Below are 16,125 nucleotides of genomic sequence, written 5' to 3'. Positions count from 1 at the left end.
AAACCAAAAGCCAAGAGTAAATTTCAGGAATTTGCTTATGCTTTTGAGGTACATAGGCTAGTTGAAAACTTTGTCAATATGGAAAGTGAAGGAAGCGCACACATATATATTTTTTGGTTTCTTATTTTACAGTTAATATCACTAATTATCTGATGTGCATGGACTAATATCAGTTTAGTTAATATTTCAACGTATCTATACATGTTAGGCAATTCATGGTTCATCAGACGGGCTGGTTGTCCTTTTCCTTAAAAAGACAAATGTACAACTTTAATTTGAAGGAGTGCATTGATTGTAAGGGAGAAAACAAGTTTAGGTGAGACTCTTGAGTATCCATAGAACCCATTTTCATTCAGATGAGGTGAAAGCTCAAGAGACCCCTTTGAAAATGGACATGCCAGTTGTTCCTTCACCAAAATTTAGCCTAAATTTGGAACATTATTTTGCCCCTTCCTGACATGCTGTATCAACATGGTTAGAACTGATGGATACCTTAGGTTGTCTAGTTTCACAATACCACCAGCGTGTGCGCAAGTACCACAGCCTCAGCCTCAATCATTTTTGCCAGGGTGGGCGGCAAATGTATCAGGAGGCTAGGTGCTAATACAGGTGCTACTGTGTATAGTAGGAGAGACACTGTAGCAGAGCATTTAATAGTGGCAGCAGTAGTAGTAGTAATAGTTGTAGTGAGGATCAACATTTGCGCAGACAACATACATTTAAATGACAGTGAGTTTGTACTCAATGCAACAGGCTGCATCATGTTAACATTAGGAGACACAACACCTTTTAAATTTATTTATTTATTTATTTTTAAGTGTATGAATTTGTTTATTTTTCTATTGAAACGCATGTAAAACATCAAACAGATACAGATACATCTACAGTATAAAAGTTACACAATAAGCCTATCATCACTACATGACCATGATGTATTCTAAATTTTATTTTTACAGTCAGTAGGTTTTAATAAACTATACATCATTTACATAGTATTCCATGCCATGCAGTCATCATTTTTACATGTAAAAAAAGCTTTTTGTAACATCTAAGTACAAAGAATTTTAAAAGTAAATTTATCTTTTAACAAAACCCAAATTTGCCATTTAATCTACAAGTTGTTATATAGACACATTTTTTGTAATGTCTTACAGCTAATTGCACTTAAAGGACAAAAATAACCACGTTACATGTTGTTAGTGTCAATAACTGTATCATAGCACCATCTTGTGGAGTCATTCGGCAACAAATATCCCTGGAGTTACTGTAAAGAAAATGTATTAAGTAGTTACACTATACTGACCACAGATTAATTATTCTTCTGCTCCATCAACATAGAAATGATCTACAGATTTTCTACAATAACAACAGATGGGGTTATGAAGGGTTAATAGATTCAGAGCTGACTGTTTCTGCTTCATGATAAACCAGGAAACCAGAAAAGGTGGTGTACCTCCCCTGGTTGCTGTAGACAGCGTAACGCTCATCCTGCTGACTGTACAGCCACACTTTGTCGCCGCGACGGAGAGCCAGCAGCAAGCTCTGACTTTGCATTTCTCTTCTCTTTGAAGTGTCCTCATCGAACACCATCGCCTGCACCTCACCCTTCCCGGTCATCAGCTTCACAGACACAGCCTTACGAGGGTGTTTCCCCACAGTGAAGGCGAAGAAGTAAGCTCCCGGGAAGTGGCAGGTGAACAGGCCTGAGGTTTTGTTGAAATGCCCCCCGATGTTAACGTATTCCACATCAAAGGTCAGAGGTGGCTTCTCCTGTTGCCTAATACTCTGACCTATGAATGTGGAGGTCCGTGCCACAGAGAAGGCAGACCGTGGCTGCTCTGACGTCTGACCTCTGGCCGAGGGGTCAGCCTGAGGGGGGCAGTTTGGGTAGGACAGCCCTGATGGGGACAGGTGGTTGCTGATGAAGCCGGTTGGGGAGACGTCAGGATAGACGAGGTAGCCAGAGAAACTGATGTAAGGGCCAGCATTGCTGTACAGAGCATACTGAGGACTCTGCTGTAGAAGCAGCCACACTGTGTCCATCTCCTTCAGACTGATCATGACGCTTTGGCTTTGAACTTTCCTCCCTTTCTTTCTGTAGTCATCGTACGCTATAGCCTGCACCTCCTCTCCATTCTTCACCAGTATCACAGAGAGCATTTTCTTTGGAAATTTCCCCACAGAGAAGGAGAAGTAGTAAGCCCCAGGGATGCGGCAGCGGAAGTGACCGGTGTCTGGACTGAAATCCCCTCCGATGTTGACCATGAGCCTGTTGAAGGTCACGGCCTTCTGCTTGCCTCCCACTACACTGTTGGTTCGTGTGGCGGAGAAAGCAGAACGGAGACCTGTGGCCACTGGAGGGGCGTGAAGGGGTGAAGCTGGTCCAGAGAAGGTGATCATGATGAATACACAAGCCAGGTGTGCGCCCCACCGAGCTAAAAACAGAAAGTCAAAGAAATTACATTTACAGATGACAAACAGAAGTCTCTGAAAGTTGTAGTGAGTTATATATTTGAGATGTTTTTTGTTTTTATTTACTAGAGGTGGGACTAAGTCTTTGTTTGGCAAGTCATGAGTTAGCCTCAAGTCTTTGCACTCAAGTCTCATGTCAAATCCCAAGTCAAGATAGGCAAGTACTGTGTCCTAAGCTTTTACCTTTAATTGACAGGACAGTGAAGCATGAAAGGGGGAGAGAGAGAGAGGGAGAGACATGCAGCAAAGGGCCACAGGCTGGACTCGAACCCGGGCCGCTGTGGCAACAGCCTTGTACATGGGGCACCTGCTCTACCACTAAGCCACCGATGCCCCTTGCTTTTTTTTTTACCCATTAGTTTGAAATTGTGTTGTCTTCCATTTGTTTTTGTTTTTTGTTGTTGCTGGGGTTTTTTTTGGAATTAGTTTGTATACCCTTTGTTTTTATCGTTTGTCTTGTTCTTATTTTATATGATCTCTTTTGGCTGTTAATGTGCCCTTGACTTTTTGTGTACTGTACAGTAATCGCTTTATTGCAAAATAAATAAAATAAAATAAAGTAAAAGAGTGAATTTTACAAAATGTAATGCCATTTTAACATCAGAGTAATAATATATTAAATTTACAATAATCATGAATGCTTTTCAAAATTTAAATGTTTTTGTTAAAACAAGTTGTTGTATCTCTGTCTGTAATTTTAACTTGCATGTTTTGCATACTGCAATTAGTTTTTTGTTGACCACCGCACAGCTTTTGTGCAAAAACAAAATGATCTTTGGTATCATTTTTTTCCAACTGTATTTCAGTGAAGTAACATTAGTTCTTTGTGGTTCTCCCTTGCAATTTGACTGGTTGCAGTCAGAGTGGTTTAAAAAAGTGGATCTGGAGAATTTAGTGTCGACTTGCTGGAAGTGAATTGTGTAAATTTCAACTGAGTCAGCTTTTTAGTCTTTGGAGGAAGGTATCAAGTATTTTCTAGTCAAAAGACTCAAAGAAAAGGGTCCAAGTGAAGTCACGAGTCTGTGGTGTTAAAGTCCAAGTCAAGTCTTTTTTTTACTTTTTCAAGTCAAGCCTAAAGTCTTCCGATTTGTGACTTGAGTCTGACTTGAGTCCTAGTCATGTGACTCGAGTCCACACCTCTGGTTTTCGCTGTACAAAGTAAAAGTCCAATCTTGTAGCTCCCAAACTGATGGTCAGAACTCCTAAAGGGGTCAGAAGATAAATCTGAAGGGGTCAAAAAGATGATTAAAGGAATATTTCAACATTTTTATCCAGGGGACAAAACTGTTTGGTTGAACTGCTGACAACTCATATTATGAGTCTTGTGCAACAGACTAAGCTAAACTCATAATGCCTCTATATTTAATATTCCAAGTTGATAAGGAAGTGTGGGTGAGCCCTGTCGAGATCGATCTGTGGGAGCAGCAGCCCCTGTAATGTGGCTGATATTGTCTGTTCTCTCTGTGCACTGAGAGAAGGGACTAGATTAGGTGCTGGTTCATCTGTTCCTGTGTCTGTGGAACAATGGAAAACTTTGGAGGTTTGGTGAGGTGGGGCAGGGCAGAATGCAAAAAGATACCTCTTAGATAAGTTGCCGAAAATCTGTCATTACATGTTATGTTGATGTTTTCATGAAAAGCTTTTAGAATAATTTTTTAGGGACTTAGTTTGTGTACATTCCTGTGATTCTGCCATTTTACCTTTACCTACACTGAAGAGCATGCCATATTCTGATTCAGATAGAAACGTATTATCTATTTTAAACAAATTTGCTATTCTTGCTTTAATATTTCATAGTGTTTGCTTACAGAAATAGATCAATATGAACTGCCACAAGCTCAGATTGGTCTGACAAACTTCCATGGTCACAACTAAATGAGTGGAAACCTTGCACCTGGAGGGCAACAAACATGAGTGGTAATTAAAGGCTCAGATTTTACACCTGGCTGTTTCCGCTGTTGCCTGTAATAATAACATATTTTACAAAACACTAATGATAGATATTTAGCCCTAAACTGTGGTGGAAAAGTCAAAGTCAGTGTCAGGAAATGAGTGATTCTGCAAAAGACAAGCTTTATAGGAGTCAGATACTCTCACCTCAAGATTAAAATCAGCTCAAAATAACACTTAAACATTTCAATAATTTTTCCTTTTCTTGTTGAGTAAAATCCATGTTATGAAGCAAAAAAAGACCAAAAAAAAAAAAAGATCATACGCAGATACATCTTTCTTTCCACTTCATGCTTAAAAGAGAAACCAACAGAAATATCAAACCCACCTGCTGGGATATGCTGGGAGAGAAAGTGCATGCTGGACTTCGTCTAAATAGACAAGTTTTCAGATAAAGTTCCTCTTAGTTTGCTGCACAGCTAATGCCCATGTATCAGGCCTGACACCCAAAGGTACAATGTGTCTGTCCATACAGACATGCCAGGAGGAGGAGCTTCGAGTCCCCTCCAATCTGTAGCTCCCATTCAGCCAGCAGTGCTAAAAAAAAAGTGAAAATGCAGCTGTGCCATAGCCTTATTGGCTCGTGGAAGTCTAATTCATGCTTTGTTTTGTCTAAGACAGATAGAGGAGCAGTGGGACACAAAGTTTGGGTTTACAACTTCAGAGAAACTTTTGCTTCCAAATCCAGCAGACAATTTAGATAAACAAGGTCCTGGATTTGGAAGCACTGAAAATGAATGAAACTGCCAAATAATGAGCTGCCATATTAATATCCGCATAGCCAAGGTAAATTTAGAGTTCTGCTTCTCAGGTGCTTTACAGTGGTGCCCCCAGGTGCTTCCCTACTGCCCCCCAAACTAACGTAGGCCAGTAGTACTGTCTTTAAGAGGTTGTGGTGAGCTCATTTTTTAAGCTAGAAGGTAGTGGTATCTCGTGAAACTAGACAACCTAAGGCATTCACTGGTACCAACCATGTCATCATAGCTTGTCCGAAAGGTGGCTAAATAACTTTCCAAAGTTAGGCTAAATTTTGGCAACTGAAATGGCCACTTTCAAAGGGGTCCCTTAAACTCTCATCTCAAGATATCTGAATGAAAATGGGTTCTACAGGTACCAACGAGTCTCTCCTAAACTTGGGAATGCTTGTTCCCAGTAAATGTTTTCTTCCTTACAATCAATGCACTCCTTCAAATTAAGTTGTGTATTTCACTTTTTAAGGATATGGACAACCAGCCTGTTAGAAGAACAACAAATTACCTAACATGTGCAGATACACGACATATTAACAGGATTGTTTTGGAATTCTGAATGTTAGCTCTACTTGTATTAGTCAATGCACATCAGATAATTAGTTATATTAACTTTAAACTAAGAAATTAAAGTACTTCAGTATACGATTCCTTAACTCTCTTTTGGTTTTGTGTGCCAGCCCAAGCTTTTCAGTGGCCCCATTCTGGCTACATCTCTGGAAATTTTCTTGGGGTGCCACTGGTGCTGTAATGCATAAACTTCATGCTGATGCAATGGTATAAACAAGAGTGTTTTGGAGGGTAAAATGACAACTCAGCAGCTGTAGGAAAAGTATTCAAATTCAACAATTCTACTTGTGAAAATTAGAAATAATTAGTATTGGCAGTAAAATAATATTGAGATTCCAAAACAAAAGGATTTTCTCACTCTCCTTTTCAAATTATTTAATTATGTGTGCGTTAAATGGTTTGATCCATTACTTGTTGTAAAACTGCTGCTATTATATTATCGTAATTTGTGTGAGTTTTTGTCATTTGTCTCGTACTCACAAAGCTATGAAGGCTAAACTTAAAGAGAAGAATGAACTTTTTAAAAAAGGGTTTCAAGGCTGTCTAAATAACAATTGTCTTGATGGCTCTCAGATATTTTATTTTATTTCATTTTTTTTTATTTTGTCCGTCTGCCTGTGGCCTACAGCTTTGTACTCAAGGGGGTAGGGTTTTATTTATTTGTTTACAATATTGGGGGATGACACATATGAAACAGGGGGTTGGGAGTCCTCCCACTGGAAATTTTGAGCATTTAACACTTAATTTCCTGTATTCTGGTGAACTTTTATGCACCAGTGTGTGTCTTTTCTCCATCAATTTAAGGTGGAAATGTCTTTATTTTAACTCAAAATAAGAAGGTGTAAATGTCAATACAATTGTTTTAAAAAAGTCTGTGAAATTTTCTTTGAATGATTGTTTCTCATTTCAAAAACTTTTAAACAAATTAATTTAAAAGGAAATCTTAAATTTGTTTCTCTGCCAGTATCACAAAATCCAGGGAATTCAGAAGTGTTATTAATGCATTACTTCAGAAATTGATTTGTTGGGTAAATTACATTTATTATATTAACATATATTTCTCTAATGTTGTGATAAAATACGTTATTATAAAGACCAAACTGATTTTCAATTCGTCAGTCAAGTGAATATTCAAATTTTGCTCACTGTGAGGAGGTGCAGGGCTGTAGAGTATTTTTTGATCCTTTATATTATATTAATAATTACTTTTGTAATATGTATGCACCAGATGGATTCTTGCCCTGCCTTTTCTTTATTTTATTTTATTTTATTTTATTTTTAAATTATTGCCTCGCTCCATCAGCTACATCCACTGCCATTACGCAGAGAACCCGGAAGACGAGTGTTTGCTGTCAATGCCAACGACAGAGAGGAGATACTGAGAGCTAAAATAAAAACCCCGCATTTAAGACAAGATGGCAGGACTGCCCCGCAGGATCCTTAAGGTAATTATGTCACACTTTACACGGCAGCAGCACGTCTTACTTTTCTGTCATGGCCAAAACTCTAACGTCACATACACCGTTTAAACGGTTTTGTGTGCTAACTGTAGCATTTAGCTCGCTAACGTTAGTTTGCTAAAGTAACTTCCGTTTCATTCCCGAGCCCAGATACACCGAGCCACGGTGGGTTAAAAATACACCAAGCCCTCGTGAAAATGGCGGATAAATGCCGGGATTATCGTCTCTAAATATACTTCCCAAGCACTACAGTGTTCTAAAGTTGCTTCCGATGAGGTTGTGGTGCAGACTGAATGGCTGGCTAACGAGGCTAACTATGCTAACCCCGGCTAGTTTGTTAGCTTTGATTGTGTTAAACACATCCATGGGTTGAATGATAAAACAGGGTCGAGCTAAAGCTAGCCTGGTAGCCTGATATGCATTCTCAGTATTATGGTTTTCATTTAAGCCTACACTAACTTAAGATGGCGTGTTTGCTTCTTCTAGTCTTTTCTTTTGGGACAGTTTCGCTTTTTATTTGGTGAAGTTCGTAAGTTAGCTATCAGTGAGTTAAACGATACGCTAGCACCACATCTTAGTCATACATGTGGTAACGTACTTAACGTTACATAGACAATCGTAAACGTGTAAAACTTTGGTTATAAGTCACTTTAACTGCAGACTGGTATGGGGGAGCATTAGCAAGTAATGTTGGCTATCTAATCAAAGAGGGTGTGAACCTTATGATACAACAATATGACACAGTGTTGTCACTGGTAACTGCCAATCATTTGCTTTAGGGAGAGTTCTTTTCCCTGCACCTTACAATATGCAATCCCAGAATTACAATAGCTGGTGTCATGTGTTACAGGTTCATATCCCCACAGTGATAGTAATGCAAATAAAATTATTGTACTTTCATTTTCATTTGCATTACAACATTTCAGTGGACATTACTTTGAGATGGGCTCTGATTACATTGCAGGCTGCTCATAGGTGTTGTTGCATTATCTGATGTGATCAGAAGATTTTTCCAGTGAGTGTTGCCATTAATGTTTTCATTATACAAATTAAATATTAATCATTAGGCCTATGAAGTGTCAAAACCATTAGGTTCCCAGAGAGGTGTATTGAAACTGCTTTCACTGTCTGACCAGCAACCACATACCCCCAAGTATTTAATTTATAAGTTTATGAAACACAGAAAAGCCAGCCAGTCTTCAACTTGTGAGCATAATAGTGACTAATTTTCATTCAGCCACTATTTCTTTATATCTTTAATGATAATAGACATGCCTTACAGAAGCCCCTGCCTTTTTCCTTTTCTTTGGGGAACCCTTACAGCGCCTATGCTGTAATATTGTGTATTTGCAAGGATTCATGTATTGAGGTTTATTCAGAGAGCAACACAGGAGCATGAATGGTGAAGAGAAGGTTGCACAGGTGGGCAAGTAAGCAAACCACAGACCAGTGGTGGTGGGAAAAGGTGGAAGGGCTGGGAACAGTACTTAGCACCCTTGAGCCCTCAGAGCGTGTGACTGGGACTGGGAGCCCCTCTCCCGTCTGTGTTTTCACTGCATGGTTTTGTCTGTGGGTTATCTGAAACATTTCAGGAATCTCACTCCCAGTTGTATTCAGGAAAAAGAACTTTGAAAACAAGAGTGCCGGCTGCCGGCGAGCTTGACTTGACTATTTGATGCTTTTTTTATATGTAGTTATTTATTTATAGTTCTGATGTCACGTGTGATTCAGATATCACACAAGGCTGCGTTTCACACAGGCACATGTGAACGCTAGGTTTTTAGCTTCATATAGTAGGATAATTGTAGTATCAGTACAGTTTGGAAAATGCAGGATGTGCAGTGAAGAGCTGACGGCACTGCAGTTTGTACAGCGTGCACAGTAGTGAGCTTGAAGTAGCTTCTTGGTAAAGGCATCTCTCAGGTGTGTCACTCATGCTGCCTCATGCATACTACAGGAGATACCGGACACCTGCTCCTCTTTCACAGCACAGGTGTGTTTCTGTAGGTCACTTGGCTGTCACTATGAGTTGGGAGAGCCTTGCTGCAGTGGCTGATGGGAATGAAAGTAATGGTCTCCTGTGGTGCGGTGGCTGAGTCAGTGTCACCTCTAAAAGACAGTTACATACTGCACTGAGAGTCTTTGGAAACACAGCATTGAGCCACTGCTGCAGTCAAAGCCACCCTCCCCTCTGTGTTAAAGGATAAAAGCCAAGCAGACTACAGTCCACCTCCTGCCTACCATCTCTGTTGGGAGAATAATAGTGACTCACAACTTTTGTGCAGCTCTCAGGTGTGGGCGAGAGCTTCTATAAAATTGATATATTTGATAAACAAGTTTTACTAATATCAATTAACAATTCCTAAGTACTCTTTGATGCAGGTATTATTTATTTTGTACCTGAAGTATTGAAATTGTGGATAACCTTGATTGTAAGCTTTCCAGTAATCAGAGAAACACAATCTTCTGTTTGTTTTTGAGGAAGATATCTGTGTCTTTTGTAGGGTGGGCATCAGTGTAGATAAACTTAAAGGGCCCCGTCTCCTGAGCGGTTGTTCATTCTGACAAACAGTTTAGCATGTAGGAAAAATGTGTTCAAATTGAAAGGAGTGAGGTCAGAAAGTGGTGGATTTCTGATGAGATGCTCCTTCTAGGGGTGGTAATGGTTAACCACAAAGAATATATTTGACTGTTTCTGCATGTCAGCCTACAGGCTAATGTTGCTACTCCTCAGTTTACTGCACTGAGCACCAACTGGGTCTGGAAAGAGCAAGTTTCTGCATGTTAATGTGCCTAGCTGGCTGTAACCAGTGCTAACGGGAAGTAAAGTAAAAGGCAAGACATTTACATAATATAATATTGAAATTTCACCACCTCTAAATAGACGGTGCTTTGAAATGCAGCGCTAAAGTTCACTCAGTCATGCAAGTGCCAGACTAAAAGGAAAGGCCTCATGGATACATCACTTTTTATTTTTTTTCTTGAAAATCATCCACTAATTTACAGGTTAATAGGTGTTGGGCTATCAAAAGCATAATTAAAATAAAATGAAATAAAAATGGCTTGTAATAATCACCTCATCTCTGATATCAACATACTTTTTGCACTTGTCGTTTACAAAAGAAACAGCTACAACGAAAACATAGTCAGGAATTCAGATTTGTTGCTCTGCCCCCTTGTAACTAAATGGCTGACTTGTGTGGTATGACAGATGCTCTGTGCTGCATCCTCTTTAAAAATCAAATTACTCTCAAGTAGTGTGTGCAGTCGTGCCTCAGCACTGACTCCCCTGCCCTACTTGAACACTAGGAGTTGCATCCCTCCACTGAAGAATGGCGTTCAAAAGCATTCCTCCTTACACATTTTGCAGTGCAAAGTGAAAGTACTTGAACGTGACACTGACTGGTAATAAGGTGGCACCATTACAAAGTTAAATTTGTTGTGTTTTTCCCTCCGTCAGGAAACTCAGCGTTTGCTTGCAGAGCCTGTCCCAGGCATCAAGGCAGAGCCAGACGAAGGAAACGCCCGCTACTTCCATGTGGTCATTGCCGGACCTCAGGACTCACCTTTTGAGGGCGGCACGTTTAGACTTGAGCTCTTTTTGCCAGAAGAATATCCCATGGCAGCCCCTAAAGTACGCTTCATGACCAAAATATATCATCCCAATGTAGACAAGCTGGGAAGAATATGTCTAGACATTTTGAAAGGTAAGTCAGTTACAGTTTATGCTTGGCCAGCTGTGTGTGGTGTTTGTCGTGTTTTACAGAAAGCTCGTCTTTTCCCCGTTCTGTCTTTGGTCTTTTGAGTCGGGCTTGTTACTGTAGGAAAGCCTGTATGTATTGTGTCCTCTGATGTTTGGCCTGTGAATGAAGGGCTTTGCCAATTTATCTTGCTCAAAAGATCAAGGGCCTCTTATGTTACACTTTTGACCCCTAACGGGAGCTTTGTGGCGCTACCACTGCACCACTGTCTCTTCACTGCCCCTGCAGCTTAAAACACAATTTTGTCTTCTTTATCTATTTCTCGTTCTTTTTTTTTTTCTTTTTTTTTTTTTCAGATAAATGGTCGCCAGCTCTGCAGATCCGCACAGTGCTGCTATCAATCCAGGCGTTACTAAGCGCACCCAACCCTGATGATCCCCTAGCAAATGATGTTGCCGAGAAGTGGAAGACCAGTGAAGCTGAAGCCATAGAAACAGGTAAGAGCTATGATCTGGCTGTGATCAGCTGAGGGTTTATTACACTTTCCACCTAACTCTTGGCTACTTCTCTCTTTCCCCTCCATCATTTGGAGTACAGGAATATCTGACATAAATACACACATAGGTACAAAAAACAAAACACTGTATGATTAACTGTGCACATTGGGGAGGATTTTTGTATTTGGTACTGTGGTACTTTTTTAAACTATCTTTACTAGAATTATTTGTAACATATCCTTATAATCTCAGTCAGGCATAAGCCTGGAAGGAAACATGTTTGGTTGTGTGTGTGTGTGTGTGTGTGTGTGTGTGTGTGTGTGTGTGTGCGTGTGTGTGTGTGTGTGAGAGTCTGTTGTCCTTTATACACAGAAGTCGTGCTTTAGGGCTGCTACAAGTCCTGTCTTTGTGCTGCCATTGCATTTTTACAAAGAACCAATAAACGGTGGCATCGTGCCATTCCAGTGTGTGACTTTAGACAAGAGGCGTGACATGTAAGACAACAGCGTCTGCCTCTAGTGTGACATGTAACATACTCATGGGCAGCGCTTTATAAACAATAACAATCACATTAAATAACAGACACATGTGCCACCCATGAATGATCACGTCCTGCCTGTTTATACAAATGTTGTTTCTGTGCTGTTGCTACCTCCAATGTTGGGATAAAGGTGAGACAAATCTGTCCCCCAATTCCATGATTGTACCTGTTATACAGAACAGCAAGGCGACATAAGTTCATGATATTCCCGCATTGAAGAGGCAGAGTAAAAGGAGCTTGTGAGTGTGTGTATTCATCTGTCCGGACTCTGCAGCTAATCTCGGATACTAATAGACCAAGTCAACTTATATTTTCTGTGCACATTTATGACTGTATGCTCATTGCTCAAGGACTTCTCACATTTTTTCTTTGCTTCTGGGATCTGAAATGTATCCGTTGTAATTAAATGAATTGCCCGAGTGGCCATGACCAGCCTGGATATCTGCTCTCTACTCAGTGCACTTTTCTAGTTGTACACTCGGTTACTGAAATGTAATAAAACTACAGTACTCCACACACTCCAATACTAAAATAAAAGAAAAACTAAGAACATAATAGAGGGGAAAAGGATTTTCAGTTTCATTAAGATAAACATCTCTTAATGCAGTCTTTGCAACAACGCCATATTGTTAATATTTATGTGACTCATGTTCATATTCTGTTTGTTTTTTTTCTTTGCAGCCAAGACATGGACCAGGCTTTATGCTGGAAACAAGAATGAAGTGTAGAGCAGCCCAACAAGTGAAGATACAAGTAAAAATCAACTCCTCATGTTCTGCCAAGACCTCTTCCTACTTCATTTGCATTTAAAGGACACAGTCTTAAATATATATACATATATATTATAAAATAAACATGAATATATTGTAAAGGAAAAAAAACTGCTGACAATTGGTGATTTAAATGCACAATAGTAACAAAATGAATTGTCTTTGTCCTAACTCACTACTGTTCAAATGCATGGGCAGCGGTTTTAGATCTACTCACCTGGCTTTCTTTGTCCATGATTTTGGGAAGCTTTTGCCAACTGCTGCTTTAACGAGCACATTTCGGGAGGGGTGAGGTGGTTGGGGGGTCTTATGTCCCACATTTTTTTTGGGGGGGGGGGGTGGGGGGGGGGGTTGGAGGTCCTGGAGGTCCTGGAGCAGTGAAATGGGTAGGGAGGAGAGAAAGGCTAGATGTGGTCAATATAGTATACTTTTTACATTTCTTTTAACTTTGTTTTCTTGTGTCGCTGTTTGTTTATTAAAAGCAGCTAACTACTACTAGCCCACTGTATGTAGACACTCACCTGGAGGTCACTCGTGCTGTGTAGATGGCCCAGAGGGATGCATAAACTAGCCCTGCTTCTTCATCAAGTCACATCTGGCTGCATTGAATACAAAATAAAAAGACTAAAAACCAAACTGAGCCTGCCATTGTCACATTAACGTTTTCAACCGCTCTCAGTGTAAAACGTAGGCTTGTGAATGCCGTTGGAGAGTGTTGAGTGTAGGGTGGACATTGTGGACATTTAGTTTTAGCATGTATGTTTTATTACCATATCCAGTCTTTTCTATGTGAATCTTTCTCGCTCTTACTAACTACTATGCGTTTTCTCCGTACGCCCTCACAGTCTAACGCTAGCAGACTCAGTGGTTTACTTCTTCCAATGGCATTTATTTCACAAAGCAGTGGTTACATTTGAGTTGTCAGTTGTTTGATGGCGAGAGTTGTGGCGACTGGCGGAGGTGATCGGGATTAAAATTTGAAAAGATGGACGAAGGCTTTGACTCTCAGCTCTTGTGATTGGTATTTGGCTGAAAAGTGCGTATTCAATTCACTGTTTGTAAATTCATTCTTTCTATTAATCTGGGGAGGAAGTTTTTTCCTGCTCTCAGAATGCTATGAAACAGTCCACCTGCATACTTCTATGTTCTGTAAATAAAATCTGTTGATTAATAAATAGATGTTTGTGTGTAATTCTTGATGGTACATTATGTATGCCACTTACTTTGTCCAGTCAGACATTCTCTCAACAGGTTGAGTGGACAGGTCACACCTTTATGACTTATAAATTCATGGATTTTGTAACCTCGCCGAATCCCTTTTTATATCTTGACTTCAATTTGAGGTCATAACAGATATGATCAGTGGTATAAAGTAACCAAGTACATTTACTCAAGTACTTAAGTACAGTTTTAGGTACTTCCATTTTTTGCTACTTAATACTTCTACTTCACATCTCAGAGAAATATTCTCAGTTATACTATATACTCAGTTACATTTATCTGACAGCTTTAGTTACTTTGCAGATTCAGATTATTACAACAAAATATCAACAAATAAATTATGATGTATTAGTATAGATTAAATTATGATAAGCCTATATAGATACCAGGGGAACATTCACAAGCTACCCAGCAATGTAAAGTAGGTTAAATAAATTGAGCTTCACCTTTACCAGCTACAACATTAAAGCAGTGAACACATAAATAAATCGATAATTGGGCCATTCTGCATAATGAGGACTTGTACTTATGATCTATAAAGCATATTTCAGTGCTAATACTTGTGGACTTCTACTTAGGTAACATTTTGAATGCAGAACTTTAACTTGTAACAGTGTTTGTGCACTGTATTGCTTTTGATGTTAATATGTTCAGTGTAATCACAAGTTAACTGTAGTGCAATATTTCCCTCAGCAGTACTGTGAAATAGGAATATTAAATCACATAAAATGCATGGAAAGTACAAGAACCTCTAAATTTTACATTACTTTGATTAAATTGTGTCTTTTAGCCACCAAGAAAGGTAGAAGCTTTACTTTTAGGTGCATTTATTCTAGATGGTGTACATGTATGATTCTAAAAAATAATTGAATTGTGACTAATTGTTAGTTCACTAATTAAATAGTTAATTATATTCAGAACAATTTATGCAGCTGATTGTGTAATTTGGGAGCTCCTGTTGAGTTTGTATCAAATATTCATTTTCCCCGTATACATGAAAACAGGTTAAATGTAGCAGTATTTCATTAACATACTTCTGGTCATTATAACTACATTTATTTAGCTAATTAAATATTCTCATTTTATTTAATCATCAGTTGTTTCCTCCGTCCTTCCCATTGGACTGTTATTTCAGCAGTGCCTGAGGGTTGAGGTGACCCAGTCTGACTTTCTGTTGGGTACTAGAGGTGTCCCCCAGATGTCCTTTGTGGGCTCCGATCTATTTCATGCAAATCTTTATACAGATTATATTACTATATTAACGTGTTGCTGATTTAGAGCACCATGAAATTACAACTCTCCCCTTGTGCACTGAATAATATTCTTAAATGCAAAGTCATACTGTTCTATAAACCTGGCGACTATAGCCTTCACACAGTGAACATAAACCGTAGCTGTATGTCCTCTGCAGCCACATGGATCTGGTTCAGTCAGACAAAGTTCAAAAGACTCTTCAGAGTTGTCATAGTGACCTGGAAAGCTGTAGACTGCATGTTCCCATGTCCCTGACATTTCAGTAATGATCTCTGCAGAGATGGTATGGCAGGCCTACCTTTAAATCCTCATGAGAGCCATAGTGCTGCTTTGGATGTGGGTCAGGATCATTCATAAATCCATAATGATTCTCTTTTTTTAACTAAAGCCCTCCCCTTTTTAAAAGCACTTGCTGGAAACAACCTGAGCTGAAGCCATACAGCTAATCAGACACTGTCATTTTTAAACACCTCTAAACATTTTCACCCTTGAACACACCCTGTGGTTTAAAGACCGTCCTCATCCAGCAGAGGGAGGCCTTGAGCTTTGTGACATTTACACTCAGCAGTACATTACATACTTCACTACAAGGTGCTTTCATACTGAAACTTACAGTAGAAGTGTTGACACCAGGCTGCTGCAGTGAACTCAACGTTGTTGTGTTTATTTGACCTTAAAACTGCAGGTAATGACCTCATGCTTCCTTCACTTACTGTGGGAAGCTTAGTCATCCATCCAATCCAACTTTTTTTTTTAATTAATTGTAGTTTAGTAACCAAATACATGAGTTAAAGCAGTTTAGGCAGCATGTATTTCCTCACTAAAAATGAAGATAAATGTATTTTTGCCTATTTATGTATTTGTTTGGGGTGTGTTTGCTTTTGTTTCCATAGGCCTTTATCTAGAAGTGGACATGGCAGACACCCTAAAATCCCCCCTT

General features: G+C 39.4%; 2 protein-coding genes across 2 annotated transcripts; one reads left to right on the top strand and one right to left on the bottom strand.

The window, feature by feature from the left end:
• Window positions 1–13: 13 nt before the first annotated feature.
• On the bottom strand, window positions 14–4,861 carry c1qtnf13 (C1q and TNF related 13). The gene is made up of 2 exons (XM_049574702.1): window positions 4,751–4,861; window positions 14–2,435 (listed from the first exon to the last, which is right to left on the bottom strand). Exons 1-2 carry the CDS (start codon window positions 4,779–4,781, stop codon window positions 1,378–1,380), a joined length of 1,089 nt encoding a protein of 362 aa, XP_049430659.1. The 5' UTR covers window positions 4,782–4,861; the 3' UTR covers window positions 14–1,377.
• Window positions 4,862–7,045: 2,184 nt separating this feature from the next.
• Window positions 7,046–13,887, top strand: ube2na (ubiquitin-conjugating enzyme E2Na). Its single transcript, XM_049574832.1, has 4 exons — window positions 7,046–7,186; window positions 10,662–10,908; window positions 11,259–11,399; window positions 12,622–13,887. The coding sequence occupies exons 1-4, from the start codon at window positions 7,157–7,159 to the stop codon at window positions 12,666–12,668; spliced, it is 465 nt and encodes a 154-aa protein (XP_049430789.1). The 5' UTR covers window positions 7,046–7,156; the 3' UTR covers window positions 12,669–13,887.
• The last annotated feature ends 2,238 nt before the right edge of the window (window positions 13,888–16,125 follow it).

This window comes from Epinephelus fuscoguttatus, linkage group LG4 (genome assembly GCF_011397635.1).
Source record: "Epinephelus fuscoguttatus linkage group LG4, E.fuscoguttatus.final_Chr_v1".
In the NCBI taxonomy this organism is placed as follows: Eukaryota; Metazoa; Chordata; class Actinopteri; order Perciformes; family Serranidae; genus Epinephelus; species Epinephelus fuscoguttatus.
Note: the sequence above shows the minus strand (reverse complement) of the source record. Positions and strands in the feature narration are given on the sequence as shown.

Coding starts and splice junctions, on each gene's coding strand:
- c1qtnf13 (XM_049574702.1), bottom strand. CDS start 4,781: ATGCACTTTCTCTCCCAGCATATCCCAGCAG. Junction 2,436..4,750: donor CTCCCAGCATATCCCAGCAG/GTGGGTTTGATA, acceptor TTCTGTTTTTAG/CTCGGTGGGGCGCACACCTG.
- ube2na (XM_049574832.1), top strand. CDS start 7,157: ATGGCAGGACTGCCCCGCAGGATCCTTAAG. Junction 7,187..10,661: donor TGCCCCGCAGGATCCTTAAG/GTAATTATGTCA, acceptor TCCCTCCGTCAG/GAAACTCAGCGTTTGCTTGC. Junction 10,909..11,258: donor ATGTCTAGACATTTTGAAAG/GTAAGTCAGTTA, acceptor TTTTTTTTTCAG/ATAAATGGTCGCCAGCTCTG.